This window comes from Poecilia reticulata, chromosome 17 (assembly GCF_904066995.2).
Source record: "Poecilia reticulata chromosome 17, P_reticulata-male-v2, whole genome shotgun sequence".
NCBI lineage: Eukaryota > Metazoa > Chordata > Actinopteri > Cyprinodontiformes > Poeciliidae > Poecilia > Poecilia reticulata.
In genome coordinates this window covers 21,152,816-21,175,726 of record NC_088846.1, presented here as the reverse complement: position 1 = coordinate 21,175,726, position 22,911 = coordinate 21,152,816, and the positions used below count along the sequence as shown (strand labels likewise).

General features: G+C 40.8%; 1 protein-coding gene across 4 annotated transcripts in view; it reads right to left on the bottom strand.

Moving 5' to 3' along the window:
* Positions 1 to 5,665: 5,665 nt before the first annotated feature.
* Positions 5,666 to 22,911, bottom strand: part of samd7 (sterile alpha motif domain containing 7) — a 28,229-nt gene continuing 10,983 nt past the window's right edge. For 2 of the 4 annotated variants that reach the window (XM_081598364.1, XM_081598363.1), the window contains exons 2-9: positions 10,470 to 10,606; positions 10,166 to 10,289; positions 9,091 to 9,215; positions 8,916 to 8,997; positions 7,412 to 8,088; positions 7,211 to 7,326; positions 6,499 to 6,609; positions 5,666 to 6,028 (exon numbers count right to left, since the gene is read on the bottom strand). In XM_081598364.1, the coding sequence (XP_081454490.1) occupies positions 5,792 to 6,028; positions 6,499 to 6,609; positions 7,211 to 7,326; positions 7,412 to 8,088; positions 8,916 to 8,997; positions 9,091 to 9,215; positions 10,166 to 10,289; positions 10,470 to 10,572 (1,575 nt within the window). In that variant the 5' untranslated portion in view covers positions 10,573 to 10,606 and the 3' untranslated portion in view covers positions 5,666 to 5,791. Of the gene's footprint in view, positions 6,029 to 6,498; positions 6,610 to 7,210; positions 7,327 to 7,411; positions 8,089 to 8,915; positions 8,998 to 9,090; positions 9,216 to 10,165; positions 10,290 to 10,469; positions 10,607 to 15,229; positions 16,602 to 22,911 lie in introns of those variants that run through there. The other 2 variants (XM_008434455.3, XM_008434454.3) reach the window with 2 other exon arrangements.

Sequence of the window (22,911 nt, the reverse complement as noted above, 5' to 3'; positions counted from 1 at the left end):
CCTCAGCCTGCTCATCAAACACCGCAGCCATCCTCCCACTACCCTAGTTTAAACTAGAGAGCCTGTGTGATGAGAGGGGCAGCATGGGCAGTGTGGATAATACCCTCACTAATGCACTAGATGCACACACTATTTATACTGAGTGTTGTAGCGCTTCACCTGAGAACAGTGAAGTGGTTTTCTTGGGGTCACAGAGAGTTCAGAGGGCTAGTGATTTGTTTTATGCCTCAGTTGCAGTGAGTGACCGATCTACACTGAGGGGTATGTTGGACTCTGGGAGTATGTCATGCACATTGAGCGTGGAGGCAGAGAGCAAACTAAGAGCCGCGGGTGTTGATTTGATCCCTCTTGCAGTCCCAGAGAATGTGGTGCTCATTGGGTGTGGTGGCCTTCTCACGCGGCCTCGATGCATCTATGAGTTGAACATTGAGATCTATGGCTTCAAATTTACGGTACCAACATTTTTGATACCTGGCCAACATGATGAATTCATCATTGGTAGCAATGTGCTCCGGCCCCTTATTCAAAGAATGAAAACTGATTCGAGATACTGGAAACTCATTACATCAGGCACTGCAAACCCAGAGTGTGAGGAGTTTTTGCAGCTGCTGAGTTGTGTTTCTCGGTGGTCAAACTCTACTTTACCTGACAAGATTGGAACGGTCAGGCTCAGACAGGCTGTCACCCTCCTTCCCCGTCAGGAGTATGTGGTTTGGGGGAAGCTTCCGTCCACTGCTCCACTGTCATTAGGGGGCACTGTGGTCGTCGAGCCGTCATCTGCTCGTTCCACTCCAAAAAACATTTTGGTGGGTCGTGTAGTAACACCCATGTGGGGGGATCGTTGGGTCCCTATGAAGGTTCTCAACCCAACAGACAAACCTCTGGTACTGCGCCGCAATGCTAAAATTGCTGATGTCTTCCCATGTGTTGCTGTGGAGGACTTTGCGTTTAGTCAGGGGAGATCTGAAGTGTACTGCAACCATTCTGCAGTTTCAGCAAGCTCATCACATCACAGTTCTGATCCAGTGCAGATGCTGAGAGACTGTGGTCTACATGACATCGACATAGAGAGCTGTGAGGTGTCAGGTGAGTCTAAAAGACGGCTGGCTGAACTCGTGGTTTCTTACCAGGATGTGTTCTCCAGGGGGAAACTGGACTGTGGTGAGGCTAGGGATTTTGTCCATCGCATTCACTTGACTGATGACCAGCCATTTCGCTTGCCTTATCGACGCATCCCACCAGCACATTATCAGCAGTTGAGGGAGGTCTTGTCTGAGATGGAGATGAAGGGTATCATAAGGAAGTCTATTAGTGAATATGCCTCCCCGCTTGTTATGGTGTGGAAAAAGTCTGGGGACATGAGGATATGCACTGACTTTCGCTGGCTTAATGCTAAGACCGTTAAGGATGCTCATCCATTGCCCCATCAGTCTGACTGCCTCGCTGCTCTTGGTGGGAATGCTCTTTTCAGCACCATGGACTTGACCTCTGGTTTCTACAACATCCCTCTCCATGAGTCTGATAAACATTATACCGCTTTTACCACGCCGCTTGGACTCTATGAGTACAACCGTCTCCCACAAGGGTTATGCAACAGCCCAGCTTCCTTCATGAGGATGATGCTCAACGTTTTTGGTGACTTGAACTTTTCCAGCCTCCTCTGTTATCTAGACGACCTGTTGGTGTTTGCACCTTCTGAGGATGACTCGTTAAAGAGGCTGGAGATTGTTTTCTGTCGCCTGAGAGCTAACAACTTGAAGCTGGCCCAGAAAAAATGTCACTTTCTCAGGAGGTCTGTGAGGTTCTTGGGCCATGTTGTGGAGGCTGGTGGTGTTTCTGTCGATCAGGAGAAGGTCAGGGTCATCTCTGGGTTTGACAAAAAGGACCTCATGAAGGAGGATGGCTGCACTCCGTGTCAGAAGAAGGTGAGGTCATTCCTGGGCATGGTGCTATTCTATCAGCACTTTATTCCAGCTTGTTCCCGCATCGCAAAGCCACTTTACGCCCTCACCGCAGGTCAGAAACGTAAAGTGAAGGGCAAAGGGCATGGGAAAGCTGGAACATTTCGTGTTCTAACTCCCCAGGACTGGACTCCAGCTTGTGAGAAAGCGTTTGGAGACCTTAAAGCTGCACTCCTCAACTGTGTGGTGCTGGCACATCCTGATTTTGAGAGGCCATTTATTCTCTCAACCGATGCTTCATTGGATGGGCTCGGTGCTGTTTTGTCCCAGGTCCCAGCTGATGGAGAGATTGCTAGACCTGTTGCTTTTGCCAGCAAGTCTCTCAGCCGCAGTCAGTCCAACTATCCTGCGCACAGGCTCGAGTTCCTAGCCTTAAAGTGGGCTGTGTGTGATAAGTTCAGCCACTGGCTGAAGGGTCATAGGTTTACTGTTTGGACGGATAATAATCCTCTCACATATATCCTGACCAAGCCCAAATTGGATGCCTGTGAACAGCGCTGGGTCTCTAAGCTTGCTCCATACACCTTTGAGATCAGGTATGTTCCAGGGAGACAGAATGTGGTGGCAGATGCCCTGAGCAGAGCCCCTTTTGTGAAGCCCTTGGCTGATCGCCTTCTGTCAGAGCCTTGTCAGGAACTTTTGGAGCATGTCTGTGAGGTTCCTGATCACGCTGTGCAGGACGTTTTCCGTTTGACCTGTCAGCCCCAATCAGTGGACAACTCTTCCTCAATTGCAGCTGACGCCTCCATGACCTGCGACGAGGTCTCCTCTCTTTTGACATCTGTCTGCAGTGGAGATACTGGTCAGGCTCAGCATGCATTATCTTTAGCTGACCATCTGGACATGATAATCCCACACACCACAGGTCCATCAACAGCTCTTTGTCTAACTGACCTTGTCTCTCACCAGAAAAACGACCCTGTTGTTTCCAGAGTTGTCCTCTATGTTGAGCGGGGACGCCGTCCATCGAGGCGGGAACGCTTTGGTGAAAACCAACTGGCTTTAAAAATTCTGAAGCAGTGGGACAAACTAACATTGCTGAATGGTGTTCTTTACCGTGTCATCAAAGACCCTCTGACAAAAGGTAAACGATTCCAGTTTGTGGTCCCTGATGCTTTGAAGTCTGTGGTTTTGACTGGTGTCCATGATAATGCGGGTCATCAGGGTCAGCCACGAACACTCTCCTTGGCTCGTCATCGCTTCTTTTGGCATGACATGGAGAGAGATGTGCGAGATTATGTGAGAAAATGTCCCAGGTGTGTCCTCAGTAAAACCCCAGAGCCTGCGGTGAGAGCCCCTCTGGAGAACATCAAGACCAGTGCTCCAATGGAGCTGGTGTGCATTGATTTCTGGTCGGCTGAGGACAGCAACAACAAGTCTGTGGATGTTTTGGTGATCACTGATCACTTCACAAAGTTAGCACATGCTTTCCCTTGTCAGGATCAAACTGCTAAAAGAGTTGCAAAGAAGCTATGGGATGGGTTTTTCTGTGTTTATGGCTTTCCTCAGCGCATTCACTCGGATCAGGGCGCAAATTTTGAGAGTGAGCTGCTGGCTGAGCTTTTGGAGCTGAGTGGTGTCAGTAAATCACACACCTCGCCCTACCACCCGATGGGTAACGGGACTGCAGAGAGATTCAATCGCACCCTGGGCAACATGTTGAGATCTCTTCCTCCACGTTCAAAGCACAAATGGCCTCAGATGATCCAGTCTCTGACCTTTGTTTACAATTGCACAGTTCATGAGACCACTGGCTTTGCACCGTTCTATCTGATGTTCGGGAGGATTCCCAGGCTGCCTGTTGACCTTGTTTTTCGGAACGTTCTTCATGACGATGCCATTTGCGACTACCACTCTTACGTCAAATCACTGATTGAAGATCTGCGTGCTGCTATGCTAATGGCTGAGAAGAGCACCAGTACAGAGCAGAAACACCAATGTGACCAGTACAACAAGAGAGCCAAGGGTCACCCTCTGTCAGTTGGAGATCAGGTCCTGGTGGCGAACAAGGGAGCCAGAGGAAAGCGGAAGCTTTCTGATAAATGGGAGCCTGTGATGTACACGGTGGTTGCATCCAAATCTGCTCTCCACATTTATCGAATCAGAGACCGTCATGGCAATGAGCGTGTGGTGCATCGCAATCTCCTGCTTGATGTGAACTTTTTACCTGCGGGAATGACCATGGATGGCGATGTGAACCGCCATGCTGACAGTGTGGGTAGAGTCCCTTCGGTTTCTGATCTACATGGAACAGAATGTTTTAGTGAGGCTCCTAGTGCTGTTCCTGCTGAGCCTACCCTACCTGACTCCCTGTCCTGCAGTGATGGGGAGGACCGCACTGCTTCATGGGTTCAGGATGTGTCCTCAGCTCCATCAGTTGGAAATAGTGACCTGCCTCATGACTCTGAAAACTCCTCTATGGACACTGGAGTGTTGGCGACTGCTGGTTCCTTACCTCATCTTCCTGATGATGTTGGCTCTGTTCATCCTCCAGACAGTGTGGGAGGGGATGTTGTTCGCCGCCTAACTTCACGCTTTGGGAGGGTTATTAAACCAGTTTGTCGCCTGATAGAGTCCATGGCTGTCATTGAGGCATTTTATGATAAAGATAATGTTCAGCCTGTTATTGATGTGTGAGTCTCCAAGTTCTTGTTGTATAATTCCTGCCATTGTCTAGGATTGTCTTTTTCTTTGTTTGCCTAAGCTTCAGTACCATTTATATGTTTATTCTGTATAGGGGGGGTGTAAAAGGCACCTCTTGTTGTCCATAGGATACCGTGAGATTTCGCTAGTTGTTGAGCGATCTCTAGTCTCCTGACCTTATTTTAGGGTAGCTGTTATGCTGATGTGTTACACTGTTGCAGGAAAGAAAACTATTTTGTACTGGTACTGAGTGTCTTTTAACTGTTTTTCATTTTGTGTAATTCTAGGGGGGTGAATGTAACCTGGTTGTAATTCTCTTTTATTATAATTACACAAAATGTCTTCTTTTGGTTATTTGTCTTGTTCCTTATCTTACTGAAACACCTCTGTCATTGTTTTAACCGTGTTATTTTAAGATCGGAAGCCCCTCCCTTTTATTTCTTCTTCTGTGGTATTGTCTTTAAATTGTTTGCGCCCCTTAGCCCCTCCCCTTTTGACATGTTGTCCTGCGGGAGAGGACTTGGAGCGGGCAGCCTATAACACGGTTGTTTTGTCTGTATTTTCGTCAGAAATAAACCGAGAATCATCCGCTTGAAAGAAACTGTGTCACGGTCCATTCACTCTAAAACCAGCACAACGCAGAAAAGGATCCGGTTACACAAAATGCACAAATGAGCCATTGTTGAATTGTTAAATGTTTCTCAAATTGAAAAAACACAAAATCTTTCCAGTATTTTTGTCTAGTTTCTTGTGCAAATATCTAAGTGCATTTGAAACACGAAAAAACTAATTTCAAAGTAATTTTTAAGCAATATATAATAGCTTCTTTTAAGTCAGTAATTCTTGAATATTGGTAAAGTACTTGAAACTAGAACAGAAATACTTTTTTGGGTAGATTTGGTGTTTTTGCAGAGCATATAATTTCTATTCTTAGCTCAGCTGAATAAACAAAGCTTAGAAAAATAATTAACACCTACAATCAGAAACTATAATGTATAAAATTGAAAGAGAAGAATATTGCATCACTTCATAATGCAAAATAATAATGTTTTTTTTTTTTACTATGTACATGTATGGGCATATTGAGCAGAAAATACCATCGTTAACACTAACTCATGATGTAAACAAAAAAAACAGCTCTTCAGGCCAGAACCTGGTTCAGTTCATATTGAGATGGCCTGCAGAGATCAGGCCATCTCACTGCTGGCTGAAGGAGGGGAACTGTTTTCCGCCTCGTGAAGATGCTCCGTGGATTTGATGACCTCTGGGTCTCTTGGGCTTGCCACCATATCCTCGCTGTTGCAGTTGACGGGCGAGCCCATTTCTGGCGAGCGGTCCCCGGGCTTTTCGGAGGTGGCCTGCAGAGCGGCGCCGGAGAGAGGTAGGTTCAGCATGTACATCATGCTGCCCATTCTTCTGGAGACCTGCAGGCATGCAAGCAAAGTAGATGTAGGTTAGATGCAGAAAGCTGCATGATGGCAATAATCAGCTGAACTTTTCCTCAATTTCTAAGTTTAAAGTTCTGCTGTTCTGGTTTAGAGACAACAGCAGAGACAAATGGGTTGCACATTTTTAGATTTCATTCATTACTGTAGTGAGCAATGAGATTTTTTTATGTTCCTTAAAATCCTCTTCACTGTCACAGTTTCAATTATTTTAGACTTTTAAAGTTTTGCCTTGTCTGTAGATATCTTTAAATGAATAGCTACTTTTTTATAGCCATTTCTTGACTTAATTTCTCAACTTGTATGTTTTTGTGTTCTTTTACAGGAAATCTCTGTACTCTGTAGTTTTTGTTGTTTATTATCTATAGTTATGTAGATAACAATGTAATGTATGTGGCAAAAATTATCCAGTTTTGTAAACATTGACTTTGAACTTCGGGTCTGTGTACCTGTGATCGTATTTTCAGAGCCGGTCCTAGTTTGAGCCCCAGCGTGTCCAGAAGGTGTTCCTCTGAAAGGAGCGGCAGTGTTTCTCCATCAATCATGTGGTCCTTAAACGTCTGGAGAAATGATTTCAGAAGAATTAAAGCTGCAGTTTGTAACATTTATAAAAAATAAGTTTCTACATATTTGTAGAAACTGTCACTTTGTCGTGACAGTATAATATGAGACAGATAATCTGTGAAAAGATCAGGCTCCTCTGCTTTCGCCTTGTGGTCCTGATGTCATCTGCACCCAGGAAGAGGGTCTTAGTGCTGTCAATCATCCTAGTGTATACACTGCTCACACCCTCCCCTTGCTTTCTGCTGCATATCTGGTTCACTACAGCGTAGCCTGCCATGAATGCTCAAGCTAGCTCGTATGGCCACCAAACAGTTTTTCTGGAATGGCAAGTTCTTTCTCCATCATTAGCTCATTGAGCAGCGTACACAACGTTGATTGACAGCACTAAGACCTTCCTCCTGGCTCTGATTGGTTGTTTTTGGTTGCATTTCTTCAAATGGTAATAATAGCACTGGGAGGAGATAGAAAAACTCAATCTTTTTACAGATTACTTGTTTCACATGACACGGTGAGAGTTTTAGCAAAATGTTGTAATTGTACAGCTCTACAGCACAAAGAAAAAAAGCAGAAGAAATAGAGACGGTTCTCATGACTAACCTGAGCGTATTCTGAACATGTTGGGATACTGCTGATGAAGTTGTAGACGTCGTTCACCGTCCACTTCCTTATGTCCTCTGGTACTTCCTCGCCGTTTAGAAAGAGATTTGGTGGACCTGGAAAGCAGAAGGCACATGTCAACTAAATCATCTCATGGTTTTAAATGAAGCTGTAATTCTCATACTGCTTTTACAGACTCACCAGTTGGAAGGAAGCCATTTCCTGGGACAGGGAAGACATAAGGCATCCCTGTGAGAGCGCCGCCGGTGGAAGGGTAAATGAATTTTTCCTGGAAAGCAGAACACTGACCGGGTATTTCTTTATCATTCGAAGCCCCGTTGGTCATATCTGAACACCCGTCCTGAGCCGCGGCGCAGGTCTTACGCAGCCCGGCCTCTCCCTCTTTGTAGCTCTTCCTGCTTCCTGCGACCAGCTCAGAGTCTGTTTTCGTTTGGTGGTGTGTTTTACTCGTGCCGCACTCTTCTCCCACGTCCCCCTTCGCTTCCAGCTCTTTCTCCTCTCCAGATGTGGCCTCTGGACTCTGCTCTACACTTTTGTCTTCAGTTTGGCCCTTCAGGTTGGCCGCCTGGTTCTCCGTGTTCTTGTGGACGGCGGGCCTCCGCCCAGCCCTCCGACCTCTCTCCCTGTGCAGCGAGCTGATGGGTGGGTAGGGGCTGGCCGACATGAGTATGCTGTTGGAGTGCAGCTCATCCAGGGAGGGACGGTGGACGAAGACGTCGTGGCCGTCCGGCACGCGCTGGCGGCCTCTGAAGAGCATGGGGTTGGAATGGTACGACATAGGATTCTCCATCCCCATGAGCCCTTTTTGGTGAGCGTTCTCCAGCTCCTTCTGGTGCAGGATGGCATTCATCTCCATCCTGAAGATAGGGCAGTACAAACATTTGGTGCAAATTTTAGAACAAGCTTTCTGCAGCTGAAATAATTTAGCAGGATGTGATCCAAAATCACAAAATCATGGTGAGTATATTTGGTCGAGTTTGTAGTGCAAATATCTTTCTACAGAACTAACTTACAAGTAACTTTTCAGCAAGATATCAGAGCTTGTTTTAAGTCAATAATTCCTCAATATTGATGGAAAGTATTAATACCACTGTCACATTATTTCACTTCAAACATGGGAAAAGTCTTATTGTAAGTGAAATAATCTGCCGGTGAAACTACACTAAATCTGAACTGGTTTCTACTGCAAATATTTTGGTACACTTGAAATAAGACAAACCAAAGTGACTTTTCAATATGGTTGACAAGCTTGCTTTAAATCAACAACTCCTTAATTAATACTGATAAAAAAGTACTAGTTATAAGTGAAATAATTTGCCAGTGAAACAAAACATTTTAACTTGTAATAAGGGGGAAATGTCTTGGTCCACTGAAAGATTGTTTAATTTGTAACAATATGAAATAATTCCTTACAAGCTCCTATTTCTTACTAAAAAGTTCGTTGTAAGTTAGTTTTGTCCTATAAGACGCCAAAAATACTTGGCAAGATGTTGTGTTTTTGCATTATAGTACTTTTTATATGAATATTAAGGAATGATTTCCTTTAAACAGGCTTTTATATCTTGCTAAAAAGTTACTTGTACGTTATTTGCCTTATTTCAAGTGTACTAAGATATTTGCACTAACTAGACCAAACACAGTCAGTAGGATTTTGAATTTTCGCAGTGCGGTGATGATGCTCTACCTTGCTATGTTTTGCTTGTGTATGAGCTCCTGTCGCCGGGCAACCGTTTCCATTGGTTCCGAGGGCAGGAAGCCGTAGCCAGCTGAGAAGGAGGAAGATGGGAAAAATAGAGAACATCCTATTATATCCTAACACCAAAGGTTGAAATTCTCTCAGGTGGGACGGCTGCGCTCACCTGGTCCCGGGAAGGTTCTGCCAGGCAGGACGTTGGCGTGGGGCGGAAGAGGTGGGCCCAGGTGAGGCCCCATGTGCATCTGCCTCGCCTCGGATGTTACCATCTCTGTGGGAGGAACCAGCTCCCTGATGAGGTCAAAGGATGAGATGTCAGACAAGTTGTCGTGGAACAACTTGTTGAGAAACAATTAGTTGAAAATCACATTTTTCCAGCTGTCAGTTTCACAGTGCTGGAAAATCCTTTAAGTTGTTTTAATTTTAATCTGTTTCCAGGTTTCAGATGTGCTTAAAATTGTGCTTAAGTCATTCCCACTTTTTTTACCCACTAAACCAGAAGTTCGCAAATTTTCCAGCTTCTGACCCACAAAATGAAATCGTAGGAGGGTCAAGAGCCTCGATTCTTAACAAAATTAGTATAAACAGCCAATGTGCATCTAGCTTTTATTTAATTTCAAGTCTTGTTTTTCATCTTTTGCAACTCTTATAAAATACATGTGCTTTCTCATTGTCATTTTTAGTATTTAGCTTAATTTCTTAAAAGGACTTCAAGGCCCCAGACTTACATATTCATGAACTGGACTACAGTAAAGCTTTTTTTTGTTGCTGAATAAGATTGGTTATCTCTCCATTGTTGACATCCCTTCTTTGGCATATTTTAAATTTCAACGTTGAATTTAGTTGCTTATTTTTAACTTTTTGTATGATCTATTCTGGATTGTTACAGTCCAAAGAGCCATTTCTGCCCTCAGTGCAAATAAATAGAATTAGTTTAGAGCATCCAAATACAAATATAACATCATATTTTACAAATATCCAATGTAGGATAGCTTTTCTATTTATTTTCCAATTTTAAGCTGGGATTTCTAAATTCAAGATTCAAATAATCCACATCCTTCATCTGATGGATAAAACAATTTTTCATTATATATTTAAATGACAAAACTGCTAACCTGAAAATTTTGCGCCATTAAAATGTTGAATTTACTAAGATAGCTATTTCCAAAAAGTTTAAAATGTCTGCTTAAAACTCTTGGGTGCAGGAAGGCTTGATTATGTAGGTGAATTCAGATCCAGACCTCTCCATAAATCGAGGTTCGAACTGTGCTGGGACCCCCTGCAGCCTCTGCTGGCCCTGAGCGAGGATCTGCGGCGCCATGGCCATCTGGTTCCTCATTATCAGCTCCTGTCTTTGCCTCAGTTCTACAAGAGCAGAGAAAATAGCAGCACAGGCCATTGAGATCAACCTGACAGGACAGGAAGCTGTAACATGCCCCGACTGTAAATGCTCTTCAGCTTCCAGGCGCTGCTGCATGACGATCTGCCAAATTCGCCACATAATGAGTCCAAAAGCTGGATTTGCATGAAGATCAGGATCCTCACCTCCAGCTGACATGCCGTTGACCAGCCGGTACCAGTGCTTCTCATCCAGAGTCCCCTGTTCGCCCAGCGCCGTCATCTTCCTCAGCTGCTCCCGGGGGGTCATCACAAACACACCACCTTTGACCTCCACAGGAATCCTGCTCACAAACAGAATTTAATATAATGTGATTTGCTGCTTAACTTATGAAGTTGAACTCATTCGGAATTATTTTAAAATGTTTTGAGTTTGGCTTTTATTAAGTACATTTTCCTCGCTTGGATTTCCCAATCGCTTAACTTGTAGTGTCTTCTTTGTGCCGCTAGAGGGCAGCAGATATCTTTTTTTTAATGCGAAATGAATAGAAACTTAGAGAATCATTTAATATTTTATTAAATAATCATTTCTGTTTGTTATCAAAATTAATAAAAAGTAACATGTATTAACAATGAAAGCAAATATCTGAATCTGTGATATAATTTTCAGCCTGAACATGAAACCTTGACTTCTCTCATCTTTTATGAAAATAAACAAACAACTTCGGTATTATTTATGTTTCTTTCTTTCTTTCTTTGTTAATTTGTTTCTTTGTTTCTTTGTTTCTTTCTTTCTTTCTTTCTTTCTTTCTTTCTTTCTTTCTTTCTTTCTTTCTTTCTTTCTTTCTTTTTTTTAACGTTTCCTTACATTAAATTTGATCTTTTCTAAAGCTCCCCTTGGAGATGTCATCCACCACATTATCCTCTCACCCTTAATCTCACCTTTCAAACTCAACTAATAATCTTAAATCCACCTTGGCTGTAACCTTCATCACAAAATTAATCTGTAAATCCAAATCCTCTCCCTGTGCAAAGGCCAGCAAATATGCTCTTTTGCCGATGATTTTGTCGTCTTTTTCTATCCTTGTAAGGACGTTTAGTCACGATTCAAGTCTAGCACTGAGACAAGCATTAATTTGCAGCTTGTAAAAATAAATTAGCCTCCCCGTATTGCCCAAATCCCATTTCAAAATATGATACTGTAAATGACTCAGTAATCCAGTTCTGCTAATTAAGGGCCAACCTGCAGCAGCAAACATGAATGTCTCTGGCCGCCCCTTTAAATTAATTCTCTTAGGCTAATTAAAGCAGCACATGATTGATATGTTTGTCAGGCATGTGTTAACTGTGCACTTTTATCGTTTCTGATGTCCAGCTCCTTCCAGACAAATGCTGCCATGAAAAAATGCCCCAAGGCATCATGCATTATCCACAGTCCCTCAAGTTCCCTCTGAAAGCCGTGTAATCTGAGGGCTGTAATCCCTCTGTTAGTCCTGCAACAGTCTGCTGCCTACATCTGCTGACCTTGCTGGCCCGGCCCACTCCCCCATCCCCACCTTCCCAGGCCCCTGCTACCCCCAGGATCCTATTAGCTAAGTCCTGGCTATACAGCACTTTAAAGGGATGTGTTAGAGGTAATCCGCACGTTTAGAGTTTTACCCTTAGCAAACCTTGCCAGTAAGCATCCCGGACAATACACCTCTAAGTGCTAAGCCTATTAGTCTCCATTAGCTCCCAGGATGTCCCAAAAACACCTTGTGGATAAATCTGGGGAAGCAATCGGTTTATGTGGAGCTATGTGGCGCGAACGCATGCTACATCTAGCACCTTCCTTATCCGTGTCACAAACACTAACATCAGCAAATCAGCGGAAAGGACTTTTAAAAAAAATTTTTATTTCTAAAACAGGAGTGGAAACTGAAATCCCCCAGGTTTACGCTCACAGTATTTAAGATTTGTGAAATGTGCAGCTTCATCTGAGTAAAGAAAGAGTCCACAAAAATCTACATTTTTAATGGTGAAAAGTTGTTCAGTTTGTTTTGAGTAGAGAAAAAGCTAAATTTGAAGGACTTTATGTTTCCTGTTTTATCTCAAACAAAGACAAGAACAAGAAGCCTATTACCCTTTTTATGTAAAAGCTGCAAATAAGTGACTATAAAGTAATATTTAAGGTAAACTTAACCGATCATCCCATGAATCAAAAGTGACAGGACAAATACCTCCTCATATTAGAGGTGTAATGTTAATGAGATTTTAGCTGTGTGTCTATTAAGCTAAACATTCTCATCTCATCAAAGCTTCACAAATGTTGAACTGTGTTTTAGAGAATCTGTCTTCATCTTAGAATAATCTAGTTCAAGTTTAATTGCATTTTTTTTATTTCAAACTAGAGATGATGCAGTCCAGACTGCAGTGAAAATGGTGAAACAGCCCTTTAGATTAATTCAGATGAAAAGAGGATGCCAGCTTCAGATGGTTTGCCAAACACATTCAGGTCTTATCTGCCAGTTTTAGTTTATTTTTATGACCAAAAGTTTGATTTAATTTTAAATTAGAGATGCTAAAATATTATTTTGAAATATTTATATAATTTTACCTGTTAAACACAAAATATTTTAACGAAATGAACAGAATAGTTAGCTTTTCATTGTTGAGCCAAAAGACAGTAAGGGTTCTGCACATTTGGTTTACTTAAAGAAAGATATACAATTTCATTTTTTGAGGGAGTCTAATGTGTTGTATTTTCTTATGTTTTCAATCTCTCCTTAAAAGATGGCCGCAGATCTCGTCAACAAAGATCATTTTTAAAGGCGAGTTCTGCTGGGGTGTGACATTCGTCTGTGGGCCACAACTTTGGACACATCACTGTTAACGCCTCTATTGTCTCACTCAAGATTAGAACTAGTCTTGTTATTGTTGAAAATAAGACTCTCAAACAGAAACAGGATGTTGAACCCCAAAGTAAATTTAGAGTCTAATAAACTCGATACTCCATTTTGGAATGTGGGTGGAAGTCAAAGTCCCTATAAAGATACACAGAAGAACTCACAGGAACTATCCATTACTGACCAATATGTGAACGTTTAACAATGCTAACCACACTTAGCTAAAATCCTAATGTCCCTTTAGTAAACATACATGATAAATGACCGCAGCACTCTGCAATTTAGGAACAATGATGCTTATTTTTGTTTTTTAATCTCTATTGACGTCATGAAAGAATATTTTCTCATAGCTTGAGTGTCAAAAAAAGTAAGTCTTAGGTTATGCTAACTACTTAGCAGTCAATAGGTCAATATTTGTAAAAGTGAACAAACTCAAATCAACAACTGCACCACTGTGCAGCCTATTATAAATAATTTTATGCTAATATTCTAAAACCACTTTATTTTATGCCAAATTGGTGAATGTATCAATGTTGACCACTTAGCGCCACAAACTACTTTTGGAACTAAAATGTTAATGTTAGCTGAAATAAATCATCTCAAGTAACTACATCCATTCTGCATAAGATTAATAAATATATTTTTAATTTAAGAGCTTCATTTTACTTTGACTGAGCAATTTTTTAGTCAAAGTTTAAATGTTGTACTAGTGCTAGCATAGATTGGCGCTAAAAAAGCTAATGTTAGCATAAGCGAATAACTGTGCTGCATAAAATCAAAGCTAATTTTTGATCATTCCTAATACTTCATTTTTATATTGACTTTATGAACAATTGTTTGGTCAACATGTAAATGCTAATGCTAGCTTGATTAATCAGCAGTTTATTAAGCTAGCATTAGCTTTAGTGATCAAGTGATTTTTCTAATACTGACCGTCCCTATTAACTTTATGAGCAAATCTTTAGTTAAAAGAGTAAATGTTGAACATAGCTAACTTTACATAGCAAATAAAATATTTATTTTATCCTAAGAGAACAAAAATGTTCAGGCACAATAACCCAAGTATGTGTAAAAGAACCAACCCAACAATTGTAGCTACAGTAAAACACAAGCATAAGCTTCAGAAAACAAATTATTACATGAGCAAAAGCTAAGCGAGCCAGCAAAGTTCAACGAGAGTTGTTTTATTGACATTTTTTCCATCAGTTTTCCTCTCTATACTTTTTAAAAATTGGATGTACTGACTGAAATGCAAACACAATATATTATAGGATAAACACGAGCTCCAACTTGCAGTATATTGCTGTTTGGATTTCTCCAGTGAACCTTTGAACTTCAGCTCACTTTCCTGAGGTAAGCAAATCTTACATGCACATTTTAAGCATCATGTAGTTTTGTGCGAGTGAAACTGTCACGAAAGGAGAGCTGCATAGAAAAAAAACACAACCACCTCTGCCGTATTTCCTTCAGCGAGCAGAGGCCACACCACAGCTGCCAAATCCGGGGATTGGACTCCTCGGATTTGCAGTTGCCTGGTTAATCTCATTACAAGAATGAATTAAAGAGAAAAATTGCTGACAACTTAGATGGAGTCCTGAGGAGGTCATATCAGACAAGACAGAAGCGATGTCTAGTCCTTCCTAATCCCCCAACACAACACACACAGGTTGGAGCCATGCACATTCTGGCAGCTGCATGAAGCTGACTGCATTTCTTGAGACTTTTGTGCATCATGAATATCATTTTCAGAAACAATTTCCCGTAGTAAAATGCTAGCTTAACCTGTTTTATTTCTTTTTCCTTCAGATTACAACTGACCCACGTGAAGAAGCTGAACTAATTACTGTATTTGATTAACTGAGGATTTTAAGCGCTTATTTAATAGAGTAATTACAACAGTATTAGTTGGTTGTATAAAGTTTCTTGCTGATGCAAACTAGTTTCTCACATGGAATTTTAACAAAACAGAAAAAAATTAATTTGTTGTTAGATGCTTGGTTAATTTTATCAACCTATGAGGTTATGTTTTATGCAGCATATGTTGCAGTAAAAGACTCAAAAAAAACATTTTTAGTGACTTACCTTTACCTTGGCAAGAGCTTTCAGGTGAAACTGCAATTCAGGTGAAAATAAAAAACAAAAATACAACCTGAAGGTAACTTCAAACCGATAAGAGCTCGTCTCTCCTCTGTGTCTCCTTCAGCATCCAACTGGGCAGCGGAGTGAGCACAATCTGCTGCCAGCAAAGTGCCTTAACTAAGAGAGACCTTTTAAATACCGATTCACTTCATCTCCATTAGCTGGCCTTATCTCCTGCGGTAAGCCCTCCCTGTCCTGACATCACTATGATCTCCCATCCAACCACCCGCTGCACCTTGCAACTGATGTGTAATTACTGAAGCAGCACTGGTCCCTAAGCATGGAGTGCTAAACCTCTTTCAACGTTTACCTCACTAATCCCGTGTTAGCACTTTAGGCCACAGTTAAGACACCTAAATGCTTAGCTTCCTTTTCCAGTGGCAAAATGGCCAGCCCCCTCCTTCGCTGCTTAGTGGCACCATGCAGAGAAACTGAACGCTGCTGTTTGTGGACCGCAACAGCTCCACTGATCAGTCTTGTAATCTCTGTTTTTTTTGTTTTTTTTTTACACACGTCTAGTTTGGGTGTCAGGAGTATTGTGCTCCCCAGGGTGCAAAAGAGCTGACCCAAACATGCTTGGTGGTAATTTGGCAGAAATCCGACTGAATGTTGGCTGGATCATCCTCTCAGACCTCCTAATCTGACAGTTTGTGCTAACCAAGCTTAAAGGAGGGGTCTGCACTTTGAATGATGTTTTCTTTAATGCCGAGTGAGGAGCTAGTCGTTCACAGTTGGTGGGCAGCAAAGAAAATTAGCCAAACAGCAGAAACAATATGGAGGGGTGGGACAGAGGGGGCGACATGGGGCTGAATCTGAATCCCTCTGTTCAATCTGCAGGCAGTGGAGCCTCTTTTAAGGATGAATGCACTATTTGATCAAGAGTTATATTATTGTTATCGGTACAGAAATGTTTTACAAATAGATTTTCAATCATTTTAAGCTTCCACGACATATTTCAGAATACTTTGACTCAAACATCTAATTATGATCAGGTGTGTAACATCAGGAAATTACTGTAGAACCTGTCTGACAGCATGAAGTAGGCTGCAATGTCTAGCAGCCATACAGCAGCGTATAATTCTCAACCAGAAGAAATTCTAAGTCAGGATTGGACGTTGAGCAGCCGTGTTGGTTTCTCCAGCTCAGCAGTAAGCACACTAACAAATGAGTCAAAAATTAATGTTGACTTCTCAAAGTCCAGACCCAAATCTGCTTGATAAAAATGCTGTTTATATTTAAAATTCCTCCACTTTGGCTGAACTGAACAATTCTGCAAAGAAGAGTTGCCCAACATTTCTCTACAATGATGTAAAGCACAGAAACACTTCATTACGCTATCTGTCAATTACTTTCTCACACAAGACCAGACTGATTTGGAAAGTTTATTCCCTCAAAGAAATGAAAACCTAATGATTTACTTTGGGTATCTTGGTCTGATCTTAAAATTAGCTTTATGATCTGAAACGTGGCAGAAATGCATAAACAGAAAAGCTCAGAGAGAAAATGCTTCATCACAACTTATTTTGTACCTTTGGTGTAAAGTGGTGTTTGCTTTGCAATTGGCATAAAAACAATGGATAACCCGTTTCACCTTCATGTCTTTATTAATGTGCCAGACTTTTTTAAACTTTAGGCTTTTGGAATAAAGCCCAAGTAATTTATTTCTGTAATTTCAGTCAGTGAAATTGATTGTTTTCAAAAGTTTCTGTTTTGCTAAAAAAAAAAAAAAAGACACAATAAACCATTGTGTCATTATGGTTTATTTATAGAAAAAAAAAATGTTGCTTTGTTAAATATTTCTAATCAACCTTTTTTTTCTGCAGCAGTGTGTTAGTTGCTTCCCTTCTTCCTCCTAGGTCAACATGCAGCTCTTAAAAGCATAAATGCTACTGATAATCAGCGTTAAATCAATTTCCTTCCCGCAGGATTAAAATTGTTTGGGTAAGCATTCCTGGATTGGAGATATAAATAAATCAACTAATGTTATTGCAATTCTCACGGTGCACATAAAAAATTTTCTTTAAAAAAGATGTAGTCATTTTCGTTGTTTGTGATGTACCACCAGAATTGAACCATTTAACATTTTTCCTTTAAGATGAAAGAGTCAAACTGTTTAATTATTATTTTTTTCATAGTTAGTGTAACATTCCCTCTGTGGGATCCAGTTGCTTTAAAGCGCCAGAGTTTAGCAGATCAACACTGTGCTGTGCATAGACAGTCAATAATCACCAGTAAGAGCCTCTAGCTGGACGTACTCAAATATTAATTAATTACTGAGCGTATGGTGGTTTCCCAATTTGACGTAGATGCGCAAAAATGTATGACTTTATACATCACCTCAGCAAAACCAACACATTTACACATCTGAGTAGTTCTGCATCCTTTCTCTTAATAAAACTCGCTCTGTCTTATGTACCCATCCGTTTTTGTTGCTCCACAGGCTTTGAGATGTGCATTTACAGCTGGAGGGCGTATTTACTGAGGCTAATAAAACATAAACGAAACGGGGCGAAGCAGAAGAGAGGTTAGCTGCCAGAGCATTTTGGAATGTCACAAAGGTTTCCACCGTTAAAAACGAGGTTTTTAGATCCTGACTCTGACGGAGGGATTGTGCCTGACATGCTGTTATTGTCTTTACTTTCTTCATTTTGGCTTTTCATATCGGTTCATCTCAGACAAAAATAGTGCCCTTCAGCTATTCAATCCCCTGGTAGAGACGTGCAAAAAGGCCTAAAATAAACGTACCTTTTATTGCAAAGGGACAATCTCACGCAGAGAAAATAGAAAACTCTAACTTTATTTGGTATAGAGAAAAATAATATACAAAGGGTTAATAATAAAAAATATAAAATGACTGTGGTCAATACAATGATCAACATAAATTTCTAAAAACTATGCACCTGAAACCTTTTTTAAAATGTTATCAGAGTTTGTAGGAATGATTAGTATGCATGTCAAATATCAGAAATTTTGTTTCTCAGTTTTTTTCCTTTTTAAATTAGTTTGACCTACATCTGGTTGTGAGAGAGCCTGTGTACTATCTCTGATGGTAACTAGAGCTGAGGATGGCTAGTGGAACTAAACTCCACTTTCCAAAAATAAAAAATTATATATGATTTACAAACCATAGAAACATGAGAATAAAGATCTGCAGAAGACAAAATAACATTTCTATTTTAGCAGATCTTTAAAAGCCAGTAGATAGATGCAGGATAAAAGCCACTCGCCTAAATCTGCTCAGATCGACAGTCAGAGCAAGAATCACAAACTTTGAACAAATGTGACAGTCAAGGCTAAGGATAAGAATCCAGGTGATAAAGTAAACACCTATAAGGCTCGATGTCAGAGAACCTTTTCTTACCATTTCGGTGGAAACACAAACATCTACATTGATAATTGTCTTCAAGCAGGATTATGTTCACAAAACTCAAATAATCTCAAACGGATTTCTGCAAGATTAGAATTCACTGTCCAGTTTCCTTAATAGTCCCTAAATCCCAAACCAAGACAGCTCCTGTGAGATGCGATGGATTTTCATTATTCATGCGCAGCTGAAAAACCATGGATGTGTTAGATTGGTCACATTCATTTTTAAGAAATCAGATTTCTTAAAAATCTGATTTTTAAGAAATGTAAACTCATTTACATTTCTTCAGTTAAATCTATAACAAGTTATAAAGATTACAGTGGTATCTTAGTAACAACAATTTAATTCCCAAAGAGCAACGTGGTTAGATTAGCTCAAAAGATGACGAGTTTCTTTGGTCTTGTGTAAAGTTTCTGTTTTTTCTGTTCACACTTCTTCTCTGTTGAGCTTTTTAACTCTTTCATTCAGTATTTATTAACTTTCCTATTGTTGAGTCAAGATCAGAGTGAAAGAAAGTGGGTGACATGACAGAAAGTCTGGAGATCTGCTAATCAATACTTCTTTAAAAGACGTCAACAACATATGGCTCTCTGATGACAAAGATGATGAAGAGATTACGAGTACACAGTAGTCTGTAACCAGATATTAACAGATTATATAAAAAGATAACTTTTTTTTTTAACAATTTCATGTTTTGGGTCTGTTAAGAATACCTAAATTATTTCTTTTTGCTAACTAGAATAAGGATAGAGATTCTTTTAGATAAGTTTTATTAACTTCTTCTTCAAATATAGAAGTTTACATAATCTTAGATTATTATGATTTCAAACAATTTAGGAAAGCCCCAATGATAATGATGTCATGATTTTGCAAGCTTCTGATAGGTTAATCAATAACCTTCGAGTTAGATGGAGCCACACATTTGACCTGCTTCTTTTTGTGACGTTATGGAAAAATCAGGGATTAATAAATAAAGAACCAGATTATAATTTGTAAAAGCCCTCAGAAAAAAAAGAGTGAATTTTTGGAGTCATGTCCGTTGAGCTGATAAAAGCTACAAATGAAGTGTTTGGAAAAAATGACAATGGTGGCAGCATCATGGCAGTGGCAGCATCATGGGAGTGGCAGCATCATGGGAGTGGCAGCATCATGGCAGTGGCAGCATCATGGGAGTGGCAGCATCATGGCAGTGGCAGCATCATGGGAGTGGCAGCATCATGGGAGTGGCAGCATCATGGCAGTGGAAGCATCATGGGAGTGGCAGCATCATGGCAGTGGAAGCATCATGGGAGTGGCAGCATCATGGCAGTGGCAGCATCATAAGAGTGGCACCATCATGGGAGTGACAGCAGCATGGCAGTGGCAGCATCATGGCAGTGGCACCATAATGGGAGTGACAGCATAATGTCAGCGGCAGCATCGTGGCAGTGCCAGCATCATGGGAGTAGCACCATAATGGGAGTGGCAGCATCATGGGAGTGGCCTCATCATGGCAGTGGCAGCATCATGGGAGTAGCACCATAATGGGAGTGGCAGCATCATGGGAGTAGCACCATAATGGGAGTGGCAGCATCATGGGAGTGGCATCATCATCTCAGTGACAGCATCATGGGAGTAGCATCATCATGGCAGTGACAGCATCATGGGAGTAGCACCATAATGGGAGTAGCACCATAATGGGAGTGGCACCATCATGGCAGTGGCAGCATCATGGCAGTGGCAGCATCATGGGAGAGGCGGCATCATGGCAACGGCAGCATCATGGCAGTGGCAGCATCATGGGAGTAGCAGCATCATGGAAGTAGCAGCATCATGGCAGTGGCAGCATCATGGGAGTGGCAGCATCATGGAAGTAGCAGCATCATGGCAGTGGCAGCATCATGGTATGGCAATGTTTTCTGCAGTACCGTCTGGTTCCTGAGTGAGGTTGGCTCTCCCACCTTCTTCAAATCAGACAAAAATGATGTCAAACTTTTGTGCAGAAAAAATATTTTATTTGTGCCTCTATCATTTTAACGGTATTAAGAAATGTTTCCAGAGGTCATAAAAGGTCAACCAGCCCCCCCCCCCTCAACCTCCCACCTTCTCCAAAACAGACAAAAATGATATCAATCATCTCGACTGTACTTGAGCAGCAATTTTTGTCTGTTTGTGCTGCTTTGGCTTTGAATATATTAATGAAAGTTTAAAGGTCAAAAGGTCAACCAGCTCCCCCACTTTTACAAAATCAAAATTACCTTTAAAATATCATGAATATCTTCAAGGGCAAAGCAGCGCAGACAAAAATTTTCTGCACAAACGTAGTTGAGTTGGTTTGATTTAGTCTGATTTGAAGATTTCATGACCTCTGGAAACATTTCTTTACAACTTTAAAATGATAGCAGCACAAACGAAAACATTTTCCTGCACAACCTTTTGACACCATTTTTGTCTGATTCGAAGAAGGTTCACAAAATAAAAAGCATCATGAGAAAAGTAACTACAAAATTTCTTTTGGACAACAAAGTCAAGGTTTTGGAGCAGCTGTCAGTTTCTGAAGTTCTGGTATTTTGCTTTCTTGGACCCCAGAAATAGTGAGATGATCATGAAGTATGAAATATAGGTGAAAGGACAAGATACAAGCAAGCGACTAATTGAGTTCAGTCAGTAAGGCTGCTGGTCCATTGAGGCAGGGAGAGGAGCTCCATCTTCTGGGGAGACTCTGCTCTTGTGTGTCACTAGTAGGACAACCACAGGCAGATTTCAAATTTGCTGGAGGATCTAGTTACCCATCCTGGAATAGAAACATCCATGAAGGAGAAGTCTGTGCTTCCCTGGTTGATTTGTTGCCTTTAAGTTTTTGGGATTTCTGGGGTCTTTCCAAGTACTCCAGGTTCCTCCTAGTCCAAAAACAGGCTGTTAGGTTAATTGGTTAATCTGAGTTGCCCTTGAGTGTGGGTACATAGGGTAAGTTCCTTTGGCAGATTATTTCTCCTGTAACATGGAAAACATGTCAAGTTATAAGTGATTTTATCTACCAAAGAAAAATACTTTTTCATCAATACTAAGAAATTATTTACTTAAAACAATCTCATATATCTTGCTTAAAAGTCAGTTTTGTCTTATTTTAAGTGTAATAAGATATTTGCACTAGAAACTGGACTAAAAATAAATAACAGAGTAAATGTTTGAACTCCATTGCTGTGTGTAAAACATCTACATGACATATGAGTTTCACTTTTTGAGCTGAATTACATCACCTTTTTCATAACGTAATTTACTGAGTTGCGCCTGAATGTGGCCGTTCAGAAGTCAAGTGGATTTTTTACTGAAAAAAGCAGAGCGGAAAGTACAAATAACGGACTTAGGAATTAGGAGAACGGGGGCTTTAGGACATCTAAACCGCTAATTTAGGAATCTCTCAGGTGTAAGCTTTTTATAAGGGATTTCTGTCCGTGTTGTTTGCACCCAGCATTATGGAGTCACGATGAGGCGAAGGGATCAGAGCCGGTTTAACCTCAACAAACAGCTACAGCTATAAATTCTCTCTGGGTAAGAGGAGACAACGTCCGTCTTCTAACTGCAGCAACAGTCTGGTGTCCGGATGAACTGCATTTCCTGCCTCTGTCACATGATGACCTGTTCCTGAGCTGTAATCCCTCTAATTTCGAAGCCTTGTGTCTTTCACGCCTTAAGGGGGAAATCTTGTTTGGATCACGATTGTTGTGGTATCATGGGAGCCGGGTAGTTTTCTTTTTAGATATCAGTAAATTACAAAACCCATGCAGCTAAATATTTGGAAAAAAAAATTAAGAATAAAATATGAAAAAACAAAAAAAGCATGTATATGCTTTTAATATAACAAAATGATCTAAAAGAAAAAAACATTTGGTTCTGTTGCTGAACTGCAGAGCTTTTTCTGCGACAGACTGCTGCGTCCGCGGTGCACAAAGTAGCGTTACAGGAGATCCTTCTTAACTCTGTAAAATAACTTCTTCCAACAAACAAATGAATGTTTTCATACCTGCAGTAATTTTAGTTTCTCATTTCAAATATCATTTCTGGTATTTTTTTTAAACATCCCCGTTTTGCACGCTCTCCTCTTGTAAATAATTTGATATTTTTATGTACTTACTGTATTTGCATGCATAAAGGTAAACATTTTTCTTGAAAATGCCATCTCAGCAGAACATTTCTTTTATTCTGAGTATATTATTTTTGATAACTGCACAGTGTGATAAATTTCACCTTATTATACAATTTCTCATTGCTTTTTAAA